The sequence below is a fragment of the Ovis aries genome, chromosome 2 (assembly GCF_016772045.2).
Source record: "Ovis aries strain OAR_USU_Benz2616 breed Rambouillet chromosome 2, ARS-UI_Ramb_v3.0, whole genome shotgun sequence".
In the NCBI taxonomy this organism is placed as follows: domain Eukaryota; kingdom Metazoa; phylum Chordata; class Mammalia; order Artiodactyla; family Bovidae; genus Ovis; species Ovis aries.
In genome coordinates this window covers 210,073,192-210,098,973 of record NC_056055.1, presented here as the reverse complement: position 1 = coordinate 210,098,973, position 25,782 = coordinate 210,073,192, and the positions used below count along the sequence as shown (strand labels likewise).

General features: G+C 43.7%; 1 protein-coding gene across 6 annotated transcripts in view; it reads left to right on the top strand.

Moving 5' to 3' along the window:
- PLEKHM3 (pleckstrin homology domain containing M3) overlaps nucleotides 1–25,782 on the top strand; it is a 214,158-nt gene that overhangs the window by 9,991 nt on the left and 178,385 nt on the right. For 4 of the 6 annotated variants that reach the window (XM_042244111.2, XM_004004870.5, XM_042244110.1 and 1 more), the window contains one exon: nucleotides 17,120–18,030. In XM_042244111.2, the coding sequence (XP_042100045.1) occupies nucleotides 17,436–18,030 (595 nt within the window). In that variant the 5' untranslated portion in view covers nucleotides 17,120–17,435. Of the gene's footprint in view, nucleotides 1–1,822; nucleotides 1,938–12,784; nucleotides 12,940–17,119; nucleotides 18,031–25,782 lie in introns of those variants that run through there. The other 2 variants (XM_060410310.1, XM_060410309.1) reach the window with 2 other exon arrangements.

The following is a 25,782-nucleotide window of genomic DNA, read 5'->3' as shown; positions in this document are numbered from 1 at the left end:
AATAATAATAGCAGCAACTCTTCGATAGGGTTGCTGGGAGGATTTAATAGCATAATGAAGATACAAGGCTTCACATAATCACTTTAGTAAGTGCTCAATAGCACTTTTTTCCAGTAGTCATGTGTGGATGTGAGAGTTGAACTGTAAAGAAAGCTGAGTGCTGAATAATTGATGCTTTTAAACTGTGGTGTTGGAGAAGACTCTTGAGAGTCCTTTGCACTGCAAGGAGATGCAACCAGTCCATCCTAAAGGAAATCAGTCCTGAATATTCATTGGGAGGACTGATGCTGAAGCTGAAGCTTCAATACTTTGGCCACCTAATGAGAAGAACTGACTCATCGGAAAAGACCCTGATGCTGGGAAAGATTGAAGGCAAGAGGAGAAGGGGATGACAGAGGATGAGATGGTTGGATGGCATCACCGACTCCATGGACATGAGTTTGAGTAAACTCCGGGAGTTGGCGATGGACAGGGAGGCCTAACATGCTGCAGTCCATGGGGTTACAGAGAGTCAGACACAACTGAGTGACTGAATGGAACTGAACTGAAATGCTCAGTAAATGTTACAATGACTTAAATCTTGGGTTTGGCATAGGAGCTGTAAGAACTCTGTGTAGTTTTTTAAAGTTTTTGTTAAATACACCCTTCCACATTTAACTTATGTCCATCTACACTGAAGGAGTCCTCTGCAGGGCATTTTTGAAGACTTTAGTAGTAGTCATTTCCGATGCTGGGGAACTATTTGAATCCCAACTACTGTAAGCGTATCATCCTAATGTCAGATCAAAACAGAGAAATAGGACAATCAGAGCTTCAGAATTCAACTTTGGAGGGTTTTTGCATTGCAGACTTGTTTTGTAAAAATCCATTTCATACTAATGATAATAGTCTATGCATGCATGCATGCTCAGTCATATCAGACTCTTTGTGACACAGTGGACTGTAGCCTGCCAGGCTCCTCTGTCCATGGGATTCTCGAAGCAAGAATACTGAAGCGGAGTGCCATGCTGTCCTCCAGGGCATCTTCCCAACCCAGGGATCGAACCCAGGTCTCTGTGTCAGCAGGTGAATTCTTTAGCCACCTGGGAAGCCCAATGGTCCATAATAAAAGGAATTTAAACCAAGATTTAGAGGTGAAAATGTAGTTTTTAGTGTTCTTCTTTTTCGTACTTTGTAAACTTTTCCTCTATCTATATGATGGACAGAGAATTTTTTGGCCTATGTGTTGTACTTTAGTAAAATAGCAAAGACTTGTCTTCTTATTTTTACCTTGCCTTGTCCTTATCTTTGAGGGTCAAAGACAATGTTTTGTCTGCTTTTGGCAGCCTCATTTGTTTCCTGAGAGAATTGGTAAGAGGCTGCTTGGTAGCCAACCAAGGTCATTGTCAAAAATTGTGTCCAAAAAGGAGGGAGAAGTTGTGGAAGCAGCCCATCATCACTGGGTACCTCCATCCTTTCAAATAAGAAGTGAGTCACCTTCTGCTTAGACCTTATGTGGTTCTGGTACTCTCTGGGTACCATTTAACAAAGATCTGGGCTCATATTTAAGCAGGTTCAAGTGTACCGAGGCAAGAAAAAAAAATCAAATAATTACCTCTCATGTACATTCACCCTAAATGCCCAGAGGAACCAGTTCTGTGAATATGTGCTCACACGTAAGCTGGTTGTTGCTTTGAAGGTTAAAGTGGTGAGTATTCTCCCTTCTGCCAACCAGCTGTGGTGACCTAAGAAATTAAGTCAACAGGAAGTGAGGCATGGGTTCATTTCTCATGACATCTCAGCCACCCAGCAGAGGCTTCTCTTGGCCAGGGATGTTCCCATGGGTCGTAGAGACTTGGGCAGCTTGTGAGGAAGCACTCTGCATGCCTGCCTCCCGTTTGTGCAGTGGTGAGTTCACGGTGAGCTCACCCTTTGGTGACACCCTTCAAGATATTCCAGTAAGTTGACAGCTTCATGCCAGCATGAATGATGCCAGAAGCATCATTTCTAGAGCAGCTCTGATTAGTTTTGTTTGTACATTTGTTTCCTCTGTCTTTGGTTTCTTTCAGCTGAAGTCATCTCTGTGTACATGTTATTATGTGATTTAATTGTGCTTTGTCACTTAAGACCTTTTATTGTGCCTTGATTTGTGATAATTCTTATTTATGTCCTTGTAACACCTTTTGTATACTTCTGTTAGAGTGCTTTATATACTTGGTTTTGTTGTGTTTCCTCACAAGCTTTTTGAGGGCAGAAGCTGTGTTTTGTGACCCTAGTATCATCTAACATGGTGTTTGGATACTTGGCCCATCCTCTATGAGTGCTTGTTGAATATAAATGTTTTTGTGTTTAGGAATCTACTAGCTTCTAATAGGAATAGTAAATGTTTTAGATGTTACAAAAATTTCACATATATTGTCTGCATTTGTGCATTACAGCTCTCTAATGGAGAGATGCTTTGAGGGATACAGGCATTGGCAGGATTTCCACTTTGCAGATAAGAAGGGCAAAGAAGTCCTGAGTCAGCCTGACTTACCGGAGGTCATTCAGCTTAGAAGGCAGTGCTGAGCCATCAGCCCTCTCCTGGTGTCAGAAATGTGTGTTTTTCTTGTTGCTACACCTCTGTCCCATCAAACAAACTCAAAACTGGGTGGCTCATGGATTGAATTCAGCTTACTTAGTCCTTGTTTATGGTCCTTCTAGCATCAGGGTCCCTGAGTGATTTAAGGTGATTTAAAAGTTAACTTGTACTCAGTAATTAGACAGGGATTGCAGGAACTTCTTTTTCTTTCCCATGGGGCCTTCGACTGACAATAGATGAGTTATTTTGGTCTCTTTCATCATCTCTAAAAAATAATCCTGCTTCTCTACTTACCTCTCTTTGTTGAGATTACTACAAAATTTTATCAAGAAACTTATCAAGTGCTTTATAAACCACGCACTAAACCATGCGCATGAAGACAGTTACTCTCAATAAAGTCAAATAGTTGTATGAGCTGATGACATCTTTAAATCTAAAGAGGCTAATCCAGAAAGCTTCTTCCCTAGCTTTTAGGGTGTCTTGCATAGCTGGGTCTCAGTTGATGTCCTTGGAGGGGCCATTGCCTTCGTTGTGGACATTTCATGTTAGCTGGTTTAGCTAAGACGCCACCTCCATGTTGCAGTTGTTGTTCAGTCGCTAAGTCATGTTCGTCTCTTTGCGACCCCGTGGACTGCAGCACCCCAGGCTCCTCTGTCATCCACTGTCTCTTGGAGTTTGTTCAAAGTCATGTCCACTAAGTTGGTGATGCCATCCAACCATCTCATCCTCCTAGTTCTAGTGAATTTTTCCTTGCTGCAGTTGGAGGCTGACGCTAGCGCGTATGGTTTTTATGATGGAACTTGTCACTTTGTTCACCCCAGTCCTAGGATGAAGATAATTTGAGTGGTTCCTTTGTGTGTTTTTTAATCACTATTTCCTGCCATGGAGGTAAAGGGAAATAAAAAACATTGAGTCTGCCTGCATTTTTCGACACTTAAGTAACTGAAGTTTGTGTCTGTTTTGTTGCTAAAACCAGGACATTTTAGTTTTATGAAAATGGGCTTCTGAATCAGAAGCCTTAGCTTTCCAATCCAGTGGTTGACATCGGGGCATAATAACATTACTGCCTTCAAGAGCAGAGCAGTTGGAAATTTGAGATGCCATACTTATATTTTGTTTGCTTTCTGGGAAAATACCTTGGGGTGTCACATGTCTCAGTGATTTTTGCAAGTGACAAATAGTAATCACAGAGATGGACTGAAAAATGCTTTAGGTTGATTGCCTGGGGATATTTCAAAGGGAACATGTCCTTCCTGGTATTAGAAAGAGCTTGAGCTCTGAGTCACTGGGAAATTTGACCAGCTGAACTATGGATTTGGAGTGGTTCTCAGAGTAATTCCTAAGTGTTGCATAGGTGCTTTTGTTTTCATAAAAGGTCTGAGTGAGGTCTTTGCTTCCTGACCCTTGCCATGTTATTTTTAAACCCACTTTTAATAGCTTGGAAGCTTTTTCTAACCAAGAAAAAAATGTAAAAGCTCAAGTCAGTGTTTTGGAAATCATGTCAGATTTTGCTTAGATGAGCTTATGAATTCAAATATATTTTTGCCGGAAAACCAGAGTGCTGTTTATATGTATAGGTGTCAGTACCTTGAAAACAGACTTCATTTAGTTGTTCATTCAGCCAGTATTTACTGAGCACCCACTGTGTACTGGGCTTCTGAGGTGGTGCAGTGGTAAAGAATCCGCCAGCCAAGCAGGAGACATGGGTTCAGTCCCTGGGTCGGCAAGATACCCTGGAGTAGGAAATGGCAGCCCGCTCTAGTATTCTTGCCTGGAAAGTCCCATGAACAGAGGAGGGTGGCAGGCTACAGTCATGGGCTGCAGAGAGTCAGACATGACTGAGTGACTGAACCCCCGCCTCCCTCCCCACACACATACACATTGTGTATTAGCCATAGTGTTAGGTCCAGTGAGGGTGGTAAACATGCGATGGGGTAGAATTGCTGTTCTCAAGTTGCTGTATGTCCAATAGGGTAGGCGTGTGACTGCAGGAAATTTACTTGGTATCTTTGCACCTCAGATTCCTCATCTGTAAAAATGGGAATAATGGTACCACTTTAAACATGGTAAAGCTTACAGATATAAAGTACTAAGCAGTACTAAGTGCTTGGCACAAAATATGCTTTTGATAGTTTATCATCATCCTCATTTCAGAAAGAACAGGCACTGTGCAATGTAAGCTGTGGGCATGGTACCAAAGACATTCTATAGATGGTTGAAGAAAGAGCAGACCGTTTTAGGATCGGGAATCAAAGAAAGCTTGTGAAAGAGGTGGCAATTGGGCTTCAAGAGTGGCTGGAATTTCAGTAGGTAGAGGTAGGAGGTGATACCTCAGAGATAACTGTAAGCAAAGTGTTAGAGTTGGGAAAGCCTAAAATTTGAGCAGTAGTATTCCAGTTTGGAGGAAAAGAATATCTTACGAAAGCGAAGTGGAAAGTTGGAGAGCAAGCTAGTCCCAGACTGTGAAAGAGCTGTGCCATCATCAGTGGGAGCTGTACTGAAGGGTTGTATTTGCTTCTGTCTCGCCAGTAACTTAAACAGCACACAGCCCATCGTGAGCAGTCAGCAAGTAATCATTGAGTGAATCACTGAGTTGGCTTGAGACAAGTTGAACTTCATTTGGCCAGAAGATAAGTCAGGTAGAAATGTCTTACAAAAAGATGGGAACATGGGGCCCAAGTCCCATGAAGACCGAAGGTGGAAGTTTGGGAGGTGTGAACATGGAGGTGATTATTGAAGGGCAGTGGGGACAAACTGACCTGAGCAGCACACGTGGCTGTGGTCAGAGGAGAGAGCTGGGGTGAGGCCCTATTTGATGAGGAAACCAGTAAGGAAAGGCAGAAGGTGGAACCAAGAAGGGGAGGGTAGAAGGAGGAGGGAAACAGAGACTTCGGTGCCTGTGAACCCCGAGGAGAAAAGGCTTGAGGAGGGGCTGGTTGACAGGCTCAGGGAAGGGCAGGGCTTTGCAGGGAGGGAGCTAGTCGTGGTGTAGTGAGGAGGTCCCTGGACTGGATGGAAGAGAGTTCAGTCAAGAGGGGCCTGGTGCCAGGCCATAGGTCTTGCTGGACACAGCACACTCGAGCACATTTTTTTCTTTTCAGGGTTAGTTATTTATTGGTATTTGCTTTTTGAGTATATATCTAAACAGATCATATGCACAAACTGTATATATAATCTGATTTTAATTAAATATTAGATTTTTTAAAAAAATCTGTTTTCTCTGAGTTCTGAGGTCATGACTGATTTTCGTTTCTTTTCCACATCTGTCAGTATTTTCTAGGGTTTTTATGAGTGGTTATTACCTTCAGAACCGAGAAAAACACTATAAAATTATATTTTTAAATGGTATGTTCCTTATGTATTGCCCATCAATACACTTCTCATGTATTGAAACTTAGATAAATGTAGCCATTTAATTCCATCTGTGTTTCTACCTGTCCTTCTCCCCCGAAAGACCTCTGAACTCTTCTTCTGAGGTCCACACCAGCACTGTTTCCTTATCTGCTGCTCCTGGCTTGCCTGTGCGCCATCAACATGCTTACATTCCACGTCTTTATAGCAGAGCTTAACCTCTTGTAGCCTGATCGCCCGGAAACACCCTTACTAAGGTCAGATCCTTTTGTGGTGGAGCCTTTACATTATGTAACTTTCCGGGCAGCTGTGGCCTTAACCGAAGTGAAGACCATGTGAGAGCCACATGTGCTGATCATTCTTATAATCGCCCTTGTTTCTCATATTTGAGGATGAATTGGCAGAAACCATTTATCCTGGGTGTCTTTAGCATTGCATTTTTCTTCATAGTCCAGCTGCTTCTAAAACTACGTGGCCCCAGCTTCTTGAGCACTCATTACATTCTGAATACAAGCCATTTAGTCAAGTGGGAGGAAGTCCGCGTTTTTACCATCCAACTTGGGAGATGTGGCCTGTCTATGTGGGCCGGACTGGTATTATTACTCATATCTGTTTCTGCTTCTGTGTGGGAGGACTGCTGTATTCATCCTGCTAATTAGCCTTGCCTAATGAGCATGTAAACAGCAGATTTCCTCGTTAGGAAATAGCAGTACACTGATACCGCATCCTGTTACATTTGGATGCCTGCATGGGATTCTTTGGGTTGAGTGTTTATGGCCACGCTTGACAAATGGACCTCAGTTTCTCTACCTGTCATGCTGGGGAAGTAATGCTTTTTACAGAAAGAGTATTCTTTATAAAAATAAGATAAAATGTCTGTAGATCATTGAGTTGGCTGAAAAGCAGGATGCTATAAATAGTTGGTTGCTGATGTTGCTGTTGCAGGGCTGACATGTCTTTCCAAGGAGAGAGCAGGAGCACATGGTTGTTTGGGTGAGGTCCAGTGGAGGGCTCCATAATTATATAGCTGTTTACATTTTTTAAAAAGGTGTGTTGAAATCGAAACAGCTACCTAGTGAATGATCCACATTCACTATCAAGCTGAAGCAGTTTGATATTAGCAGTGTTATTGGATGCAGATGGTTGAGTAAGGCGCCCAGAATGTAAGCGGTTTGCCAGAGGCCACCCAGCACATGTGTGGTTGAACCAGACTTAGAACTCAGTTCTGATTAGCTCCTGATTTCCAGTTTTGTGGAGAAGCAAACCAGACTGCACCCCCACAGTGATTTTACTTAGTTCACTTTGTCAGAGGAAAGTACTCTCCCTACTTTGATCTGTCTGAAAGTGTTATTTTTAATTAACTGATTTCAAAACCAGATGAGGCAAGCTAGTAAGAGGTGTTCACTTATAGAAACTAAACTTGGCCTTAGACCCTTGTATAGTGAACTTGAGGACTATACATCCTAGGGAAAAGAAAAATTCCAAGAGGAGAAAGGTTGGAACATGGAGCACCAAAGGTTGAAGACATAGAGATTATATAAGAGGGTCAGTAAGACATCACCTGCCTGCTGTCAAGTACTTGGAATGTAGAGTGGGATCAAGAGAGGACTGTTGAGCATTTAGTACGTTGTGGCAAACCCAGGGTGTTCTGAGAGCCTGAGCAATTTGGAACATTCCCCAGCTTGGGCCAAAGCACCGGAGAGATAAAACAGCAAGGAGAGTGTTAGCCGGGAACGACAAAATAAAGAGGTAGATAGGTCATGAAGGGGCGTGAACGTCCTGTAAAGGAATAACAACGCTTCCATGCAACATGCATCTATTTAGTGCTCTGTGTGTGTGTGTCAGGTATTTCTCCAATGTACTTGGGATACATGAGTGAACAAAATAAGTATCAATTCCTGCCCTTGAGGAGCTTTCACTTTAATGAGGAGGGAGAAACACTAGATATTAAGTAATAATTAAACTGAGTGGTACAGTAGAGGATGGTAAATGTAAAAAGGATGCGGCCGTGTGACCACAGTTGACGTCAGCAGTAGTGAGTCATGTTGATAGTATCTACTCTTCTTATGATATGAGAGTGGCACCTTACCTCTCTGGTTTTTCTCCCCCAAACATATAACGCTAATCTCATCACAAGAAAACCATCAAACAAATCTCAGTTGAGGGATAGCCTGTGAAAACCCTGACCAGTACTCCTCAGAACTGTCGAAGTCATCAAAACAAGTAAAGCCTGAGAAGCTGTCACAGCCAAGAGAAGGCTAAAGAGACTTGACAACTAAGTGCCACGTGTTATCCTGATTAGGGTCCTGGAACAGGAAAAAGATATTAGGGAAAACTGAGGAAGTCTGAACAAAGTGTGAACTTTAGTTAACAATGTTATATTAGTATTGGTTCATTAATTGTGATAAACGTACCATATTAATGCAAGATGTTACATGGAGGAAGCTGGTTGTGGAGTATACGGAAACTCATTGTACTGTTTTTGCAATAATTATGTAAATCTCAAAATGTTCTAAAATTTAAAATTTACTAAAAAAAAAAAATCCACAGAGTAAAGAAGATCAGAAGTCCAGGGTAGAGACACATGTTGTAATTTAAAATAGGATGGTCAGGGCAGGCCTCATTGAGAAGGTGATGTGAACAGTCACTTAAAAAGAGAGTTGACCAGGTTGGTATGGGGGGGATGGCGAGGAATGGGTCAGCCAGTGCAAAGACCCTGAGGGGAGAAGATGTCTGCAAGTCGGAGAACCAGCAGGGAGGCGAGCACGTACGTGTGTGTGTGCGTGCGTGTGTGCGTGCGTGCATGCGTGTGTGTGTGTGTGTGTGTGTGTGTTTTGAAGGGTGAGGGGGCCAGGTTCGGAGAGTATGACATTACAGAGGAAAGGCTATGGAAGCCATCAGGTGAGGACTTTGGGGCTGTTACCAGGAGATAGTGAAGGATAGGGAAGCCTGATGTGCTGCAGTCCACGGGGTCACAAAGAGTTGGACACGACTGAGCGACTGAACAACGGCAACATTCATATACTGTGTGCCGGGAACCATGCCATGGGTTGTCCTATTTAATTCTCTCAGCTGTTGATATTTTAGGAGAGTTAAAGTTAAATTTAAAGTTAATTTATGTTACCTTGCTGATTTTGCAAATGGGAAGATTGAGGTTAGGAAGATGAAGTAATTTACCAGAGTCGGTTGCTGGTAACTGGTGCAGCTGCAGTTCTTTTCTTCGTACTGAGACCCACAGTCGTCACTCCTGACTTCAGCCTCCTCTTCTCAGGGGGCTGGACTAGATCTTCTAGGCCAGGAATTAGATCTTCTAAACCACAGCCCACTAGAAAAGGTGGCCCGCTGCTTGTTTTTGTTTAAGTCATGGTGAAAAAAAAACAACACATAAAGTTTACCATTGTAATCATTTTAAGGTCAATAGTATTTATATTCACATTGCTGTGAAGCACATCTCCAGAACTTTCCATCTTGCAGATCTTAAACTCTATACCCATTAAACAACAACTCCTTTTTACCTCCTTTCCTAGCCCCTGGTAACCCCCATTCTACCTTTTAATCTCCGTGAATATGATACACAGATAACACCACCCTTATGGCAGGAAGTGAAGAAGAACTAAAGAGCCTCTTGATGAAAGTGAAAGAGGAGAGTGAAAAAGTAGGCTTAAAACGCAACATTCAGAAAACTAAGATCAAGGCATCTGGTCCCATCACTTCATGGTAAATAGATGGGAAAACAATAGAGACAGTGACAGACTTTATTTTTTTTTTTGGCTCCAAAATCACTGCAGATGGTGACTGCAGCCATGAATTAAAAGATGCTTGCTCCTTGGAAGAAAAGCTATGACTAACCTAGACAGCATATTAAAAAGCAGAGACGTTACTTTGCCAACAGAGGTCTGTCTAATCAAACTATGGTTTTTCCAGTAGTCATGTATAGATATGAGTTGGACCATAAAGAAAGCTGGAAAATTGATGCTTTTGAACTGTGGTGTTGGAGAAAACTCTTGAGAGTCCGTTGGACTGCAAGGAGATCAAACCAGTCAATCCTAAGTGAAATCAATCCTGAATATTCATTGGAAGGACTGATGCTGAAGCTGGAACTCCAGTACTTTGGCTACTGATGCGAAAAACTGACTCATTAGAAAAAACCCTGATGCTGGGAAAGATTGAAGGTAGGAAGAGAAAGGGATGACAGAGGACGAGATGGTTGGATGGCATCACTGACTTGATGGACATGAATTTGAGCAAGTTCCGGGAGTTGGTGATGGACAGGGAAGCCTGGTGTGCTGCAGTCTGTGTGGTTACAAAGAGTCGGACACGACTGAGTGACTGAATGACAACAGCAAAGACATTGAAGGCATTTAGAACAGTGTCTAAATAGTAAGTGCTCCACCAGGATATGGGACTTCCCTGGTGGCTCAGGCAATAAAGAATTCACCTGCAATGTGGGAGACCCGGGTTCTATCCCTGGGTCGGGAAGATCCCCTGGAGAAGGGAATGGTAACCCATTCCAGTATTCTTGCCTGGGAATTCCCATGGACACAATAGCCTAGCGGGCTACTGTCCATGGGGTCACAAAGAGTCAGACACAACTGAGTAACTTTGATTCACTTTGACCACTAGGATATAAGCTCCACAAGGACAGGATTTATGTTTGTCTTGTTTACTGTTGTATCACCAGTGCCTAGAACACAGGTGTTGCTTCAGTAAATATTTATGGAATGAATAAATCACCGCAGCAAATGCAGGCAACAGCTGTATTTCTCGTATTAATTCATTTATTACACTAAAGAGTAATTTTTTTTGGCAGTTGTTAAAGCAGTACCTCTATTATTTATTGCTGGAGATAATCATTATGTGATGAGAAGGCTGTCAGAGGGACTATTTCAGGAAAGAGAGTGGGTCATATCCTAGGTCATGTCCAAGTCTCTGCCATGGCAAGAAGCCTTCACAGAAGAGAGAATTCAAGAGAGAGCCATAGTGAAGTGAAAGAGGGTTTATTCCGGGAGATAACATACTCCGTAGACAGAGTGTGAATCATCTCAGAAGTCAAGAGAGGCACCAGGGTATGGAGTTGTCAGTTTTTATAGGGATGGGAAGTTTCATAGGCTATTGAGTGGGAGGAGTGTTCCAGCTATTTTGGGGAAGGGGTGGGAACTTCGGGGACTGGGCCACTGTCCACTTTTTGACCTTCATGGTTGGCCTTGAAACTGTCACGGTGCTTGTAGGTGTGTCATTTATTGATATATTACAAATGGGGCTTCCCTGATAGCTCAGTTGGTAAAGAATTTGCTTGCAATGCAGGAGATCCTAGTTCGATTCCTGTATTGGTAAGATTCCCTAGTGAGGGGATAGGCTACACACTCCAGTATTCTTGGGCTTCTCTGGTGGCTCAGCTGGTAAAAAAATCCGCCTGCAATGCAGGAGACCTGGGTTTGATCCCTGGGTTAGGAAGATCTCCTGGAGAAGGGAAAGGCTTCCTTTCCAAAACTTCTAGGAATTGGACCACTGTCCACTTTTTGACCTTCATGGTTGGCCTTGTAGGTGTGTCATTTAGCGTGCTGATATGTTACAAATGGGAGCTTCCCAGGGGGCACAGTGGTAGAGAATCTGCCTGCCATTGCAGAAGATGCAGGTTCAATCCCTGGGTCAGGAAGTTCCCCTGGAGGGTGTAATGGCAACCCACTCTAGTATTCATGCCTGGAAAATCCCATGAACAGAGGAGCCTGGCAGGCTGCAGTCCATGGGGTCACAAAGAATTGGACATGCCTGAGCACACACGTCTTTGTTGTCATCATCATCATGTTACAGTGAGCGTATCCTGAGGCTCAAGGTCTAGTGGAAGTTGACAAGGTCTGCCATCTTGGGCCTAATTGATTCTAATCAGTGTGTCGTGTTCTCAGGCTGTGTCATTCTTTTAACGGCTGTGCCCTGCTCCTTTCCTGTCTGAATACTGACAAAAGAAAAAGAGGAAAAGAAAACAATGTCATGATTCTAAAGTTAGCCATTCAAAAATAATTTTATTTATTTATTATTATTTAATTGTTTAAAAGTGCTTCCCTTATAGCTCAGTTGGTAAAGAATCTGCCTGCAATACAGGAGACCCCGGTGTGATTCCTGAGCCAGGAAGATCTGCTGGAGAAGGGATAGGCTACCCACTCCAATATTCTTGGGCTTCCCTTATGGCTCAGCTGGTAAAGAATCCGTCTGCAATGTGGGAGACCTGGGTTCACTCCCTGGGTTGGGAAGATCCCATGGAGAAGGGAAAGGCTACCCACTCTAGGATTCTGGCCTGGAGAATTCAGGGTCTCAAAGAGTTGGACTTGACTGGTTCTAATCAGTGTGTCGTGTCCTGAGGCTCTGCCATTCATTCAATGTTGTGCCCTGCTCCTTTCCTGTCATTCATTTATTCAACAAATACTTTGTTGAACCTCAACTGTGTTTAGGGGGCCCATAGGTGAACAAAATTGCTGTCTGAGGGGATATTGACATCACAACTAGTAATTATGGATGTCATGTATATAACTTACAGAAATGCTGGTGTTCTTCTGAACCAAGGCCCTTGTATCCTTGAACAAGGACGGTTAACCTAGTCTGGGACACCAAAGAATGCTTCCCTAAGGAAGCGATGAGTCCTAATAATTGTTTGCAGTGTGGCAAAATACTCTGAAATTTAGTGTCTTAAAACAATTTATTTTCTCTCATGGGTCTGGGATAACTGACTCAGCTGGAAAATTCTCTCTTGGGATCGTGATACTGACTGGGGCTAGAATCATCATAGAGCTCAATTAGGCTGCCATTCAAGATAGCTTTTCCCTCATGTGTCTGGTGCCTCTGTCCTCTAACAGTTGGCCTCTCCCTCCAGCAGAGTAGCCTGGACTTTCTAAGTGGCCTAGAGCTCCAAGAAATAGGAAGAGGAAGCTGCCAGGCCCATTCAGGGCTGCACCTCCAGTGGCTCAGTATCATTTCTGCCACACACTAGTGATCAAAACATCACAAGCCTTGCCTACATTCTCTGGAGAGGAAAAGTAAGCACTCTTTCTGATGGGGAAGTAGCAAGTTCTCATTGCAGAAAAGCACGTGGGATAGGAACTATTGTTGTGGCCCTCTTTAGAGAGTGTAGGTCTGTCACTTGGTGTTAGGTTGGACCCTCAAAGATGATTAGGCATTGATGTGATGAGCAGAAGAGTCCAGGAGGGCATAACTCCTCTGGCAATGGGATCAGCCCCAGTGCAGGCCTGGAGATCCGAAAGGTAAACCTTGGAGGAGGAACTAAAAGGCTTGTGTGACTAAGAGGAGGAATGAGGAGCAGGAGTGGCCTGGAAATCCTGGGGTACACAGTGAATGCATGTTTACATCAGAAAACAAAGAAAATAGCTGTGTAGGTTCCGGACAGAAGCAGTGGAAAGCACCAAAAATGAAATTCTTAGAATAGGAAGAACAGATTAGTCCCAAGGACCTGGGTTGGAGTAGGGGTGGGTCAGGGAAATCTTATCCCAAATTACATAGCTAGAGTGAGACAGAATTAGGATTCAGAGCTAGATCTGACTCTGGATCTGCTAGCTTGCTTGCTATACTCCACTATATTGCTCACCCCACTGCCTATGAAAAGTCATTTTATATAATGAACTTGAAAATCCCTTGCTAACCAAAAGGTGATCTACTCTTCCTAATTTCTTCCGAGCTATCCTGGCAAATACCATCTAAGTTCTTTAGGCTCAACTCAAAGGGCACATCCTTAATCTCTCCCTCACCCTTGCTGTCAAGTGACCCCCTCCCTCCTTCCCCCACCAAATCTGTTTCCATTCTCTATCAAGGGAGTGTTTTGGACTTATTTTCTTAGGCTCATCATGATAGACCATGAGTCTAGGGCCAGAGTGTATTTGATTCATCTTTCCATCGTCAGCATCTTTTATCTGTCGTGACCTTAATGAATCATGAATGGATGGGTAGATGAGTGGTTTCTAGAATCCCAGCACTGAAGTGGTTCTCAAGTTGAGTTGTTACTGCCCTTAATGAGGGTTAAATGAGGCATTGCATTTGAAGTATCCTTGGGACCTCTTACTCTCTCTGGGCCTCAGTGTCCCTTTCTGTAGAAGATTGGGGTTGCAAGGATGATCTTAAAGGCCCCTACCTTGTCTATGAGTTTACAGATTTGGAATGCATTGCGATGAAGTGTTCTACAAACGAGCAGTGCTGGCCAGCAGTGGTTATATGTTCCAGAAAAGCGTCTATTTCTGCTTTATTGACTATGCCAAAGCCTTTGACTGTGTGGATCACAATAAACTGTGGAAAATTCTGAAAGAGATGGGAATACCAGACCTCCTGACCTGCCTCTTGAGAAAACTTTATGCAGGTCAGAAAGCAACAGTTAGAACTGGACATGGAATAACAGACTGGTTCCAAATAGGAAAAGGAGTACGTCAAGGCTGTATATTGTCACCCTGCTTATTTAACTTATATGCTGAGTACATCATGAGAAACGCTGGGCTGAATGAAGCACAAGCTGGAATCAAGATTGCTGGGAGAAATATCAATAACCTCAGATATGCAGATGATACCACCCTTATGGCAGAAAGTGAAGAAGAACTAAAGAGCCTCTTGATGAAAGTGAAAGAGGAGAGTGAAAAAGTTGGCTTAAAGCTCAACATTCAGAAAACGAAGATTATGGCATCCAGTCCCATCACTCCATGGGAAATAGATGGGAAACAGTGGAAACAGTGGCAGACTTTATTTTTTGGGGCTCCAAAATCACTGCAGATGGTGACTGCAGCCATGAAGTTAAAAGATGCTTACTCCTTAGAAGGAAAGTTATGACCAACCTAGACAGCATATTAAAAAGTGGAGACATTTCTTAGCCAACAAAGGTCCGTCTAGTCAAGGCTATGGTTTTTCTAGTAGTTATGTATGGATGTGAGAGTTGGACGATAAAGAAAGCTGAGCACTGAAGAATTGATGCTTTTGAACTGTGGTGTTGGAGAAGACTCTTGAGAGTCCCTTGGACTGCAAGGAGATCCAACCCGTCCATCCTAAAGGAGATCAGTCCTGAGTGTTCATTGGAAGGACTGATGTTGAAGTTGAAACTCCAGTACTTTGGCCACTTGATGCAAAGAGCTGACTCATTGGAAAAGACCCTGATGCTGGGAAAGGTCTAAGGTGGGAGGAGAAGGGGATGACAGAGGATAAGATGGTTGGATGGCATCACCAACTCAATGGACATGACTTTGGGTAGGCTCTGGGAGTTGGTGATGGACAGGGAGGCCTGGCGTGCTGTGGTCCATGGGGTTGCAAAGAGTCGGACACGACTGAGCGATTCAACTGAACTGAACTGAACTGAACCAGCTTGCAAATACCAAAGCAGGGAACACAACGAGTATATTCCTAGACATTTCAATTTTTTTATTTTAAAGTCAATTTGAAGGTATTTATGCTTTCTAGTATATATAAAGATTGAATTTTAAGCACTGGGTAAGGAAAGGAGTATTCAAAATAGAATCTTAGGTGAATAGCTTTGTGCTCTGCACCTTAATGTCTCTTCTGTAAAGTGGGAAACATACTTTATGATGTTCATTTAGAATTTTAGTCAATAAAGAACTAAAATTTTTAAGATTTATTCTATATTTTTTTCTTAGCCTCTGGTGTACAAGATGAAACTGAAAATTACAAGTTCCAAAATTCCAGAAGTAGTAAAACTGCTATAAAATTCAGGAGACTCAGGCTTAGCATAGACACAGCAAACAAAACCCTGTTTGCAACTAGAAAAATGTTAGAACTGATTTTCAGTCAGTTCCTTGCCAACATAATAAAAATCAAAATCTAAAAAGTAGATAAATTCACAGTCATTATCAGTTTACGAGAGGTTAGCCACCAAGGTCCTATAACCTGCACACCTTGATACATTTAAAATAAAAGGCTGTATATACTAGCTTAACACATTAAGCAATATAGATTAGTGCTGTTGATTTAAATACAATGATTTCATGGCCTACGTGCTAAAAATGATTTTAGTGTACCACAGAAATTGTGCAGTTTTAGAGAAAAAAGCACATTTATGTACCTTTATAGCAGCTTGCAAAGGTGTTGCTAATTGCCTGGTTTTATCTACTTGTAAGTAGTTAAGGAAGACAGAGCTTACCTAGTTGTTTTGTTTGTTCGTTTTTTGGTAAAGATATAAAGGTGTATGTTGAGCATGTGAAATGTGGCTAGTGTGACTGGAGAACTTTATTTGATTTTTAATAAAGTTAAATTTCAATAGCCATGTATGGCTAGTGTCCTCCATATTGGACAGCATTGCTGTTCTCATTTGGCCTGGCCTCAAGGATCTAGGTATCTCAGAGAGTGAGGTAGTGTTAGGGTTCTTTCCGCCCAGCCCCAAGGCTGAACCTACATATAGAGAAAGTGAAGTCACTCAGTCGTGTCTGACTCTTTGCGACCCCATGGGCTGTGGCCCACCAGGCTTCTCCATCCATGGAATTTTCCAGGCATGAGTACTGGAGTGGGCTGCCATTTCCTTCTCCAGGGGGTCTTCCCGACCCAGGGATTGAACCCAGGTCCCCTGCGTTGCTGGCAGACGCTTTACCATCTGAGCCACCAGGGAATCTCCTAAACCTACACATAGGCAATTCTCAAAGCCTCGGGGAGTGTGAACACTAAAACCTTTTTGCAAGCTGACTGGAAAAGTTGTCCAGAGTCATCTTCAGGCATTACGTCATCCAAACGTAGGAAGCCTAGCGCAGCAACATTCAGAAGAAGGCCCATTCTTCCTCTCTGCTTCCCCTTCGCACCTTTGAGCTGATCAAACCATCAGTGCTTTCAAAGTTTGTGAAAAGACTCATGCAATTATGACTTTCAGACTGATTATGATAAAGGTTGAGTCACAGAATTCCTAGTCTCTTTTGCTTACTATTTTAGGTCAGTATCAACAGAGATTTGCCAGGGCAGTCTTTTCACACCTGCTATAAAAGGCTTCTCTGTGTGAGTAAAAGCTCTTGACTTTAATTCCGCTCATCAGGAGTCCCACGCTGCTCTGTGTAAGTTTTAACACAAAGTAGAGATGTGTACTCTTAACAGTAGAACTTCTGGGTGTTGTCCATGATTGGGCATGACTGCCATGGAAGAGATGTCAAGATGAGGATGTAACTGGGCAGATTCGTATGTGTAGAATACAATGAACCATGTGCCAATGTTGTTCTCTTTATTTTCTTTCAGGAAATCAAAGATGGTCGTGACGTTGCTTTGACAAACACTTCCTGTTGTCTTGACAGTGGTCTCCCTGAAGAGTATTCTCAAAGGAATATTTGTCTCCCAGTATCTCTGTTGATGACTGTTATCATCTAGAAAATGCTTTTCATGTTCAGGAAATCAGCCACCCTTGTGCTTGACCTGTTCTGGGCAGCTGAATGAAAGTTCCTTCCAGTTGCTTCCAGAACTCTGTTGCCCAAAACTCTTCTCCTCTTTGGGTGAATGTTCATGAGGCCCTTTCCTGAACCAGTGTAGGAGGCTTTGGCCCCTTGGAGCCTATGACATGGAAGCTTTGGAAGTGGATGATATTAGCCCAGCCTTGGAAGTGACCGAGGATTTCTTTAATACTTTTGACAATAAGCTCGAAAAGGCTGTGCAGCAAGCGGAGGTTTATGGGATCCAAGAAGTCCCTGAACTGGTGGGGCGGGAGGTCCTCAGTAACATAGACAATGGTGCTATCAGAAATGTCACCTCCTTGGGCCAGGGGGGCATGATCTGGGACCATTGTAAGACCAGACTCTTAGACACCAAAGTTCCAAATGTCTTCCCTGCCAAAGAACAGTTTATGGTCCAGAAGGGGACGACCCCAGATAATCTGTCCTGGATGGAACAAAAGGAAGCATCCACCTTTAATTTTTTCAACATCTGTCAGCGTCGGAGAGACAGGCCTCGTTCTGTGAATGACTTATTGGATGAGACCTCTACTTTTAAGCCTGGGCATGCTCGATCAAGGTCAGATATTACCCAGGTGGACTGGAGGGTGGTCCTCAAAACCATGCCTCTGCAGCAAGAAGTGTCTCTTCAGGGTCCTCACTTCACCAGGCCTTCTTTTCTGTTGTCCTCATCAAACAAGGTAGAAGATGCTCAAGGAAACACAGGTATGTCTTCATAGCTGCCTGCTATTGAACAGTGGTTGATTTTGCTTTGTCTCTCTTGCATCTGCCTCATGAAGGTCTGCCTCTCCACTGTCCATGTCTGTCTTTGCCTACTTAAGCCCCTTCTTCCATTTACTTCCACACTTACCTTATCTGAAGCCTCCAGTCTTATTATTGTTCTAGGAGGTACTGAGTGAAAGGATAACTGTGGTTAATTCTCTTTCCTAATCTTGTTTGTTAGAATCAGAATATTCCCGTAATTAAGGCAGTACTTTCCTTTGACATTGCATGATACCACTTATTCACATCAATAGATGTTTATCAGGTCATAAGCATCAGTCTTGTGCTACGAAGGCTTGTATGAAGCCACAGTCCCTGCCCTAAAGAACTTCTCTTTAGGCTGAGGGGATCAGACACTCCCAGAGACTCAGGAAGACACCCAGTGGTGAGAGAGCGAGTGACACTGATTGTAAGAAGATAGAGGGAGGGGAGGACGCTTTGGGCTGGACTTGTCAGAAAAGGGTAGTGAGACATCGTGGAACTTGAGCTGGACCTTGAAGGACACTATGTTGCAGAAAGAGAGTGGCAGCGGGAGGACTCTCGGTTAGGATTATGGTGTGGACAGAGGGACGGACAGAGGAGAGCGGGCTGACCCTCAAGGAGACCAAAGGATCTCATGATGATCGTGGGAGGAACAGTGTGAAAAGGTTGCTTAGGACCTCATGGTTTAGGCCCCAAGTTCCTTTTCCTCTTGTTTTCTATGCATACACACGTGCCCATGGATACGTGCTCGTGTACATATGAACATGTGAACTTGCTCTTCTGTGAGACACAACAAGCCATCTCTCTCTTTCTCTCAGCATTTTTCCTGATGATAACCTCATTTATACAGGCTTTATACATGTATACAGTAAACATTTATTACTAATGATTCTTCAACTACCTTGCATAACCTCTTTATTTAGATGCATGCATGCTAAGTGGCTTCAGTCGTGTCCTACTCTTTGTGACCCCATGGGCTGTAGCCCTCCAGACTCCCCGGTCCATGGGATTCTCCAGGCAAGAATATTGGAGCTGGTTGCCCTGCCCTCCTCCAGGGGATCTTCCTGACGCAGGGATGAAACCCACATCTCTTATGTGTCCTGCATTACTATGGGTTCTTTACCGCTAGCACCACCTTGGAAGCCCTAGTTTAGATGGCTTCTGCTCAGTTAACTGGGGAGACTTCTTTTGGCACTTTGTTTCTGTTTTAGCGTTACATGTATTCATTTATTTAAGAATGAGAGTTTTGCCTTGAGCTCATGTACAAGTGGCTTCCCAGGTGGCTCAGTGGTAAAGAATCCGCCTTCCACTGCAGAAGATGTGGGTTCTGTCCCTGGGTCAGGAAGATCCCCTGGAGGAGGAAATGGCAACCCACGTCAGTATTCTTGCCTGGAAAATTCCATGGATGGAAGAGCCTCGAGAGCTGTAGTCTATGGGGTATCACAAAAGAGTTGGACATGACTGAGCGACTGAGCGACATGACTGAGTTGGACATGACTTACCCATGCTGTGTAAACAATTGTACTCATTGATTAGTAAGCAAGCTCAGTTCTTATTTAGTTTCTTGAAGTACACGTAGATTTTTTTAAAAATCACTAACGCCCTGTAACCATTCTAAATCCCTGGCATAACCCAAGTTAGGACGTCGTATCTACAGTTTTATTTTTCCTATCTTGTCTAGATTGTAAATGCAAAAACTGGCCTTCCTCACATTCTCTAAAGGAACCTAAAGAGAAAACCTTCCTTAGCTGCTCCCTTGAGGATATGAGGGACCATGATCTTTACTTTTTAATTCTCAATTTTAAAAAATTTGGGTATTGTGTTGAAATATAAGAACTGAATTACCATTCAGTTTGAAAAGCAAACTGTAACAAATGGCCTTTGCAGGTATTGATGTTATATCACGTGGCCAGCTTTTGGGTATCCATAGAATACACATTCTATCAGGAATTAATAAAGTTGGGAAATGACCTGCCAGGTTTCTGACGTCTTTTCTGTCTGGCACGCTGTGGAGAACAGGAGATATAAATCTTGTTTGTGTTGCTCACTCAGTTGAGGGCAGGGGTAAGCAGGGCCCACTGGCCGCCCATTCTTGCGCTGGTGGGGAGGGTGTGTGGAGAAGAGTTAGATTGGTGACCGGTCATTCTTGGGCTGGTGGGGAGGGTGTGTGGGGAAGAGTTAGATTGGTGACCGGTCACCCACTCTGTCAGCTGTAATTCTCACTGCATTTGGGAGTTGGGGGGGGGGGGGGGTGGTGTCAGCATCCAGGTACATCCTTGTCAAAATCAGCCAACATCTTTGAGTGAACTTTGCTTTAAAATCTTTGAAAGCAGCCATCCAGGCTGCAGCAGTTGTTCCTCCTGAAGCAGTATGGCCAAAGCCGAGGAAGGTACTGTGGTGTCTTGGCCAGAGCTGGAGCTGCGGACCCAGGAGGTTTGGGATGAGGCCAGGCCTCATTCTTGAGTCTCAGACTTACACATCCCACTGCCTGGGGCATCTCTGCTGGAGTGTCCCACAGGCGCTTGGAAGTTCAGGGTCCAGAAAAGAGCCCATCCTCCTCACATCCTCCAGTTCAGCTGTAAAAGCTAACAGGGTAATGAGAGGTTGAGGGCTCCTCAGAAGAAATAAACTTTAGCGCGGGGGGTTTCCATTGATGAGGGCAACCTGGTTTTGTGTCCAGCCCTTACCTCTGTGTCTCTCCCTTACTTGTGAGCTGTATTACTTTGTAGTCTTCTCCAGTTGATTTTTTACTCTTTTCTGGATCCTTCTCTGAGCTCATCTGAGTAGCTTAGAGACTTTCCAGTAGTGGGTTTCTCCTCAGCTGCCCCTTCCTCCTTTTTTGCCCACCCCCATCCCTTCCCTTTCCTTCCTAACAGTACGCCTGAGGGTCTTCTTTATTAGGTAGGGCCTCTGTGTCTTTCACCTCATTTGGCAGTGACTAACTGGGCTTTTCGGAGAAGACAATGGCACCCCACTCTAGTACTCTTCTTGCCTGGAAAATCCCATGGGCAGAGGAGCCTGGTAGGCTGTAGTCCATGGGGTTGCTAAGATTCGGATACGACTGAGCAACTTGACTTTCACTTTTCACTTTCATGCATTGGAGAAGGAAATGGCAACCCGCTCTAGTGTTCTTGCCTGGAGAATCCCAGGGACGGGGGAGCCTGGTGGGCTGCTGTCTGTGGGATCGCACAGAGTCAGACACGACTGAAGTGACTTAGCAGCAGCAGCAGCAGCAACTGGGCTTTTGAGCCTTACCGAGGATAAACATTGCTCTGGGTATAAAGCAACTCAGATTTTGGCATATTGAGGGCAGTGCGCAGCTGAGGTATAGTAAGAGCTATTTGGCTAATGGGCAAGCCTGTCTGAAGAAGGCCTTCTGGTCTGACAAAGTAGCAAGCGTATTAAAAAAATGACTCCAGGTCTAGACTGTTAAGAGTTTCCTTCCTTGTTTCAGTATTTACTTGATGTGTAACATAGGGCAAGTTTCTTAACCTCTCTGAGCCTTTATTTTTTTGGCCATAAAGCATGGGATAATTGTAGTATTTACCTCAGTATCTTGTGAGCATTAAAGGGGTTAAAAGATCTAAAGTGCTTCTCATAACCATGTTTGGCACGTAGTAAACACTTAAGTCTTTCCTAGTGGCTCAGACAGTAAAGAATCTGCCTCCAATGCAGGAGACCTGAGTTTAATCCCCGGGTCTGAAGGATCCGCTGGAGAAGGTTAACGGTAACCCACTACAGTATTCTTGCCTGGGAAATCCCATGGACAGAGGAGCCTGGTGGGCTACAGTCCGTGGGGTCACAAAGAGTCAGACAGGAGAGAGCAACTAACACTTTCACTTTCAAACACTTAATAAATGTCTTAAACATTTAGTAATATTATAAGTATTATAACTGAATTTGAAACTCATCCATGAGAATCAAAGTGACCCTGCCAGTCACTCCTGGTTTCTCCTGGCATAGTCAGTTTCATAAAATGACCTCACAATAAATATTTCTTCAATTGGCCTTCCTGCACTGTACTTTCTCACAGCGAGTCACTGGTTCGTTAATGAGAAATAGACCATCCCTTGTCTCACACTGACTTGTCATCAACAGTTTACTGTCTTCCACACCAGAGTTTATGGTCACTGAGGAAGGGATTGTTTCCTGTGCATGGTTTTATCCTCAGTACCTAATATAGGGCTCTGAACATAATACGTGCTCAGAACAAATATTTGCATGTGAGATTAACATAATTCTGATAGAAATAAAGCTGATAAGTTAAGAACATCAACTTCTCTAGCGGGTTTATGCCTTTCTAGAAAAACGACCGCTCCACCCTCTTTTCTGAGAGCCTCGCCTGGTCATCTCATAGCATCTCATACCTTGCATGTCTTTTCTGTGAAGTTCTTTAGCAGCAGTGAAAAATGAAGATTTGCTTTCATCTCAAAGGCTGCCGTGTAGTCTCCTTGTGATAAGAGAGAATCAGACAGATATGGCTTATAAAATAGCCCCTCGTGTCGGAAGAATGGTGTCCTGGCCGTGGAGGAGTCTCCGGATACCATCTCGGACTCCAGGGTCACACAGTCGCAGCTACGGTTGCCCTTTGTAGAGGGACCTTCTGACTGCTGTCGGGGGAGCACAGAGCCTGGGGAGGTAATTGTGGTTTGCCCCTTGCTCTTCCTGTAGTTGGCAGTCCTGCGAGGTAATTTTTTGTATCACTCTTCAGCTTTTGCCTGTTTGCTCATAATGTTTCTTTATAGAAGACTATTGCTTTGGGTTTGAAGACCACTTCTTTGCTAGGTTTTTGGTATAGATGAGAACAATATACATCAAACATATCAATAGCCTCCTTGTTACCGTCAAAGCCAACATTTAAGCACCTGGTGTGTTATCCTCAGGGCAAGTAAGAGAGCCCGGGTGGAGAGAGAAGGGAAAAAATAATAATAATACTTACTTTGTTCACTGACTATTTTAAGTGCTTTGCAGATAGTCACTTATTTAATTCATTTTTATTGACTCCATTTTAAGGATGAGGAAACTGAGGCACAGAGAGCTTTAGTAATGTGCTTACAGTCCCCCTACTAGTAACAAGTGGATCCTCAACTTGAACCTGGCACTCCATCTTCAGAGTCCATGCTCTAAACCGTGAAGCTAGACCTGAACCCCTACTTCGGAAGCCAGTAGGTCTGTCTCCAGAACCCTCCACTCTGGAAGCTGTGTTGGCAATCAGTCCCTGTTGGGGTCAAGGGTAGGAAGTGGTATGGAAGAAACAGACCTGGATAATGTTCATCAACTAAAATTAATCCCTTCGGGAATCACTGGTTAGGAAAAACCGAGACGCACCGAAGCAGTCTAGCTAAGCAAGGTTTGTTTCCTGCTCTAACACATTTACTACATGGACAGTTGCAGAGCTGGCCACGGCCCTTTAGGGGACCAGTGGGTCTGCAGAAGGAAGACTGCAGCTTTGCTCGTCACAACCTTGAATGTTAGCCGTGCAGAAAAGCATAAGGAAACCGAACCCCTGGTTTGTGACCATGGAAAGAGGGCTTCAGAGTTCTGCCCCATCTCCGCTGCCTTTCTCAGTCTTACTCAGTTCAGTTCAGTCGCTCAGTCGTGTCTGACTCTTTGTGCTCAGAAGCCTGTAAATGCATTCTCGAGATTCCATTGCCTCAGGCAGAGGCAAACCTAAGATAGACTGTGCTAAGTGCTGAGTGAACAAAGGGTCCTACCAGTGGGTCCTACAAGGTGGGTGGAGTATAGCTTGAATCCAACCTAGTTAAGACTGTCTGCATTATCTGAGGAAGGAATTATCGTGTCCAAAGGGTGAGGTCATAAACTGATGGGAAGGAATAGATCTAGGGAGATAGCAGCAGTTCTTTTTTATCCCCCAGCTTTATCGAAGTATAATTGACAAAATTATAAGATATTTTAGGTGTCTGTCATGATCAGATACATGTATACACTACAGAAGCATGATCCATCCGTTTGACACACCCATCACCTTACAACACAGGCAGTTACTCCTGAAGAACCTCAGGGTCGGTGAACGTGAAAGTGCTAGTCGTTCAGTGGAGTCCAACTCTTTGGGACCCCATGGACTGTGCCTGCCAAGGCCCTCTGTCCATGGGGTTTCCCGGGCAAGAATACTGGAGGGGGTAGCCATTCCCTTCTCCAGGGGATCTTCCCAAGCCAGGGATTGAACCCAGGTCTTCTGCACTGCAGGCACATTCTTTACCACTGAGCTACCTCAGAGTAGGCGGTGGAGACCAAAGCTTCCCCAGGGCCAGCTCCTCTCCTCCTGCCATCCCAGGGTCTGCGTTGCCCGGGGCAGCTGTAGCAAGGTGAGACTGGGAGCCAGTCCTGAGTAGAGGCCCTGCCTCCACCACCAGCATGGCTCCTGTGTAGTCCTAGCACTACAGTAACCTTCATTCTGTACAGACATGCTCCCAACTAGTGTCTGCTTTAACCTGTTACCCCTTTGCACCACTATCATCCTATTTTGTTTACTGAGTAAATGGTACAGCTGTAGGCAGCAGGGAATTTTCCATGGGATAGAGAAGATGAGGATGTAATACTGTAGGATTACAATCCAAATATAAAAATGTATTAAGGTAAGAACATGAAAAGTCCCTATAGGAACATGTGGACACTAGAATGTTATCAATATGAAAATTAGGTGTACACACACACACACTTAGTGCTCTAAATATATACACGTAGTAGAAGAAGGGGAGACTTTATGGAAAGAACACTCACTTAGGGCCTGCAAGCATTTTATCCCACCTCTGTTCCTAACTTGCCACATAAGTTTGGAAAAATCACTTGTCTGTTGCCTTTGGTTTATAAACCTAGTAAAGCAGGTTCAATTGTCTTTATAATCTTTTCCAACTCTAAAATGATTCTAAGATGTAGCTGAACTGACCTCGACTCATGGTTGTGTGGGAGCTAATTACTGTAGTCAGATCAGTGATGGAAAGTCGCGGTGGAAATATAGGCATGGTTGTAATTATTTTACACAGAAGGATTTCTGTGTGCCTTGTAACTCTACTTCTGGACGAACTGCTGTTGCAGTTCTTAAAATAAAAAAGTTTAAAAGAAATCCTTGGCCTTAGCTGTGGAGCTCTGAAACCCGAATCTGACTGGTGCTTCCCTCCTAGCTGTGTTCACGTTTTCATCTGCTTGGCAAGCATAGTGGTCAGCTGGGCTTTTGTTTCCTTCAGTCTCACTCTCTGGTGACCTAGTACCATTCCTCTGCCTGTGTTTCTTGAGCTGAGATCTTCAGGAAAAGATCTCAACAGAGATTTTATGTAGGGCTGGAAAATCATGGCAGGATGGTTTCTTTATCCTGAGCTCTGTGTTGCTCCATTTCAATTCCCTTTTCCCCCATCTTTCACTTGAGAAAAAAAAAAAAGGCCAAATTTGGGACGTACACTAAATTGACTGCTTTTTCAGTTATGATATTTCTCAAAAGCCTTGGAACCAATAGAAGTGGGAATATTCCTGTGGGCTTAGAACAAGTGAAGTCACCAGGACATGGGCTCTTGCTGACTCTGATTCACCCTTCAGCACCATTAGTCAGTGCAAAGAAGTTGCTAAAATAGGTCACAGAAAGTTGATTTTATATGGTTGTATAGTTTCCATTGGTTATATTTTTCGGAAACCTAACATGCCTCATCGCCAACTGGCATCCTAATTCCTAATAAATCTATATGGGAACTCTGAAAATGA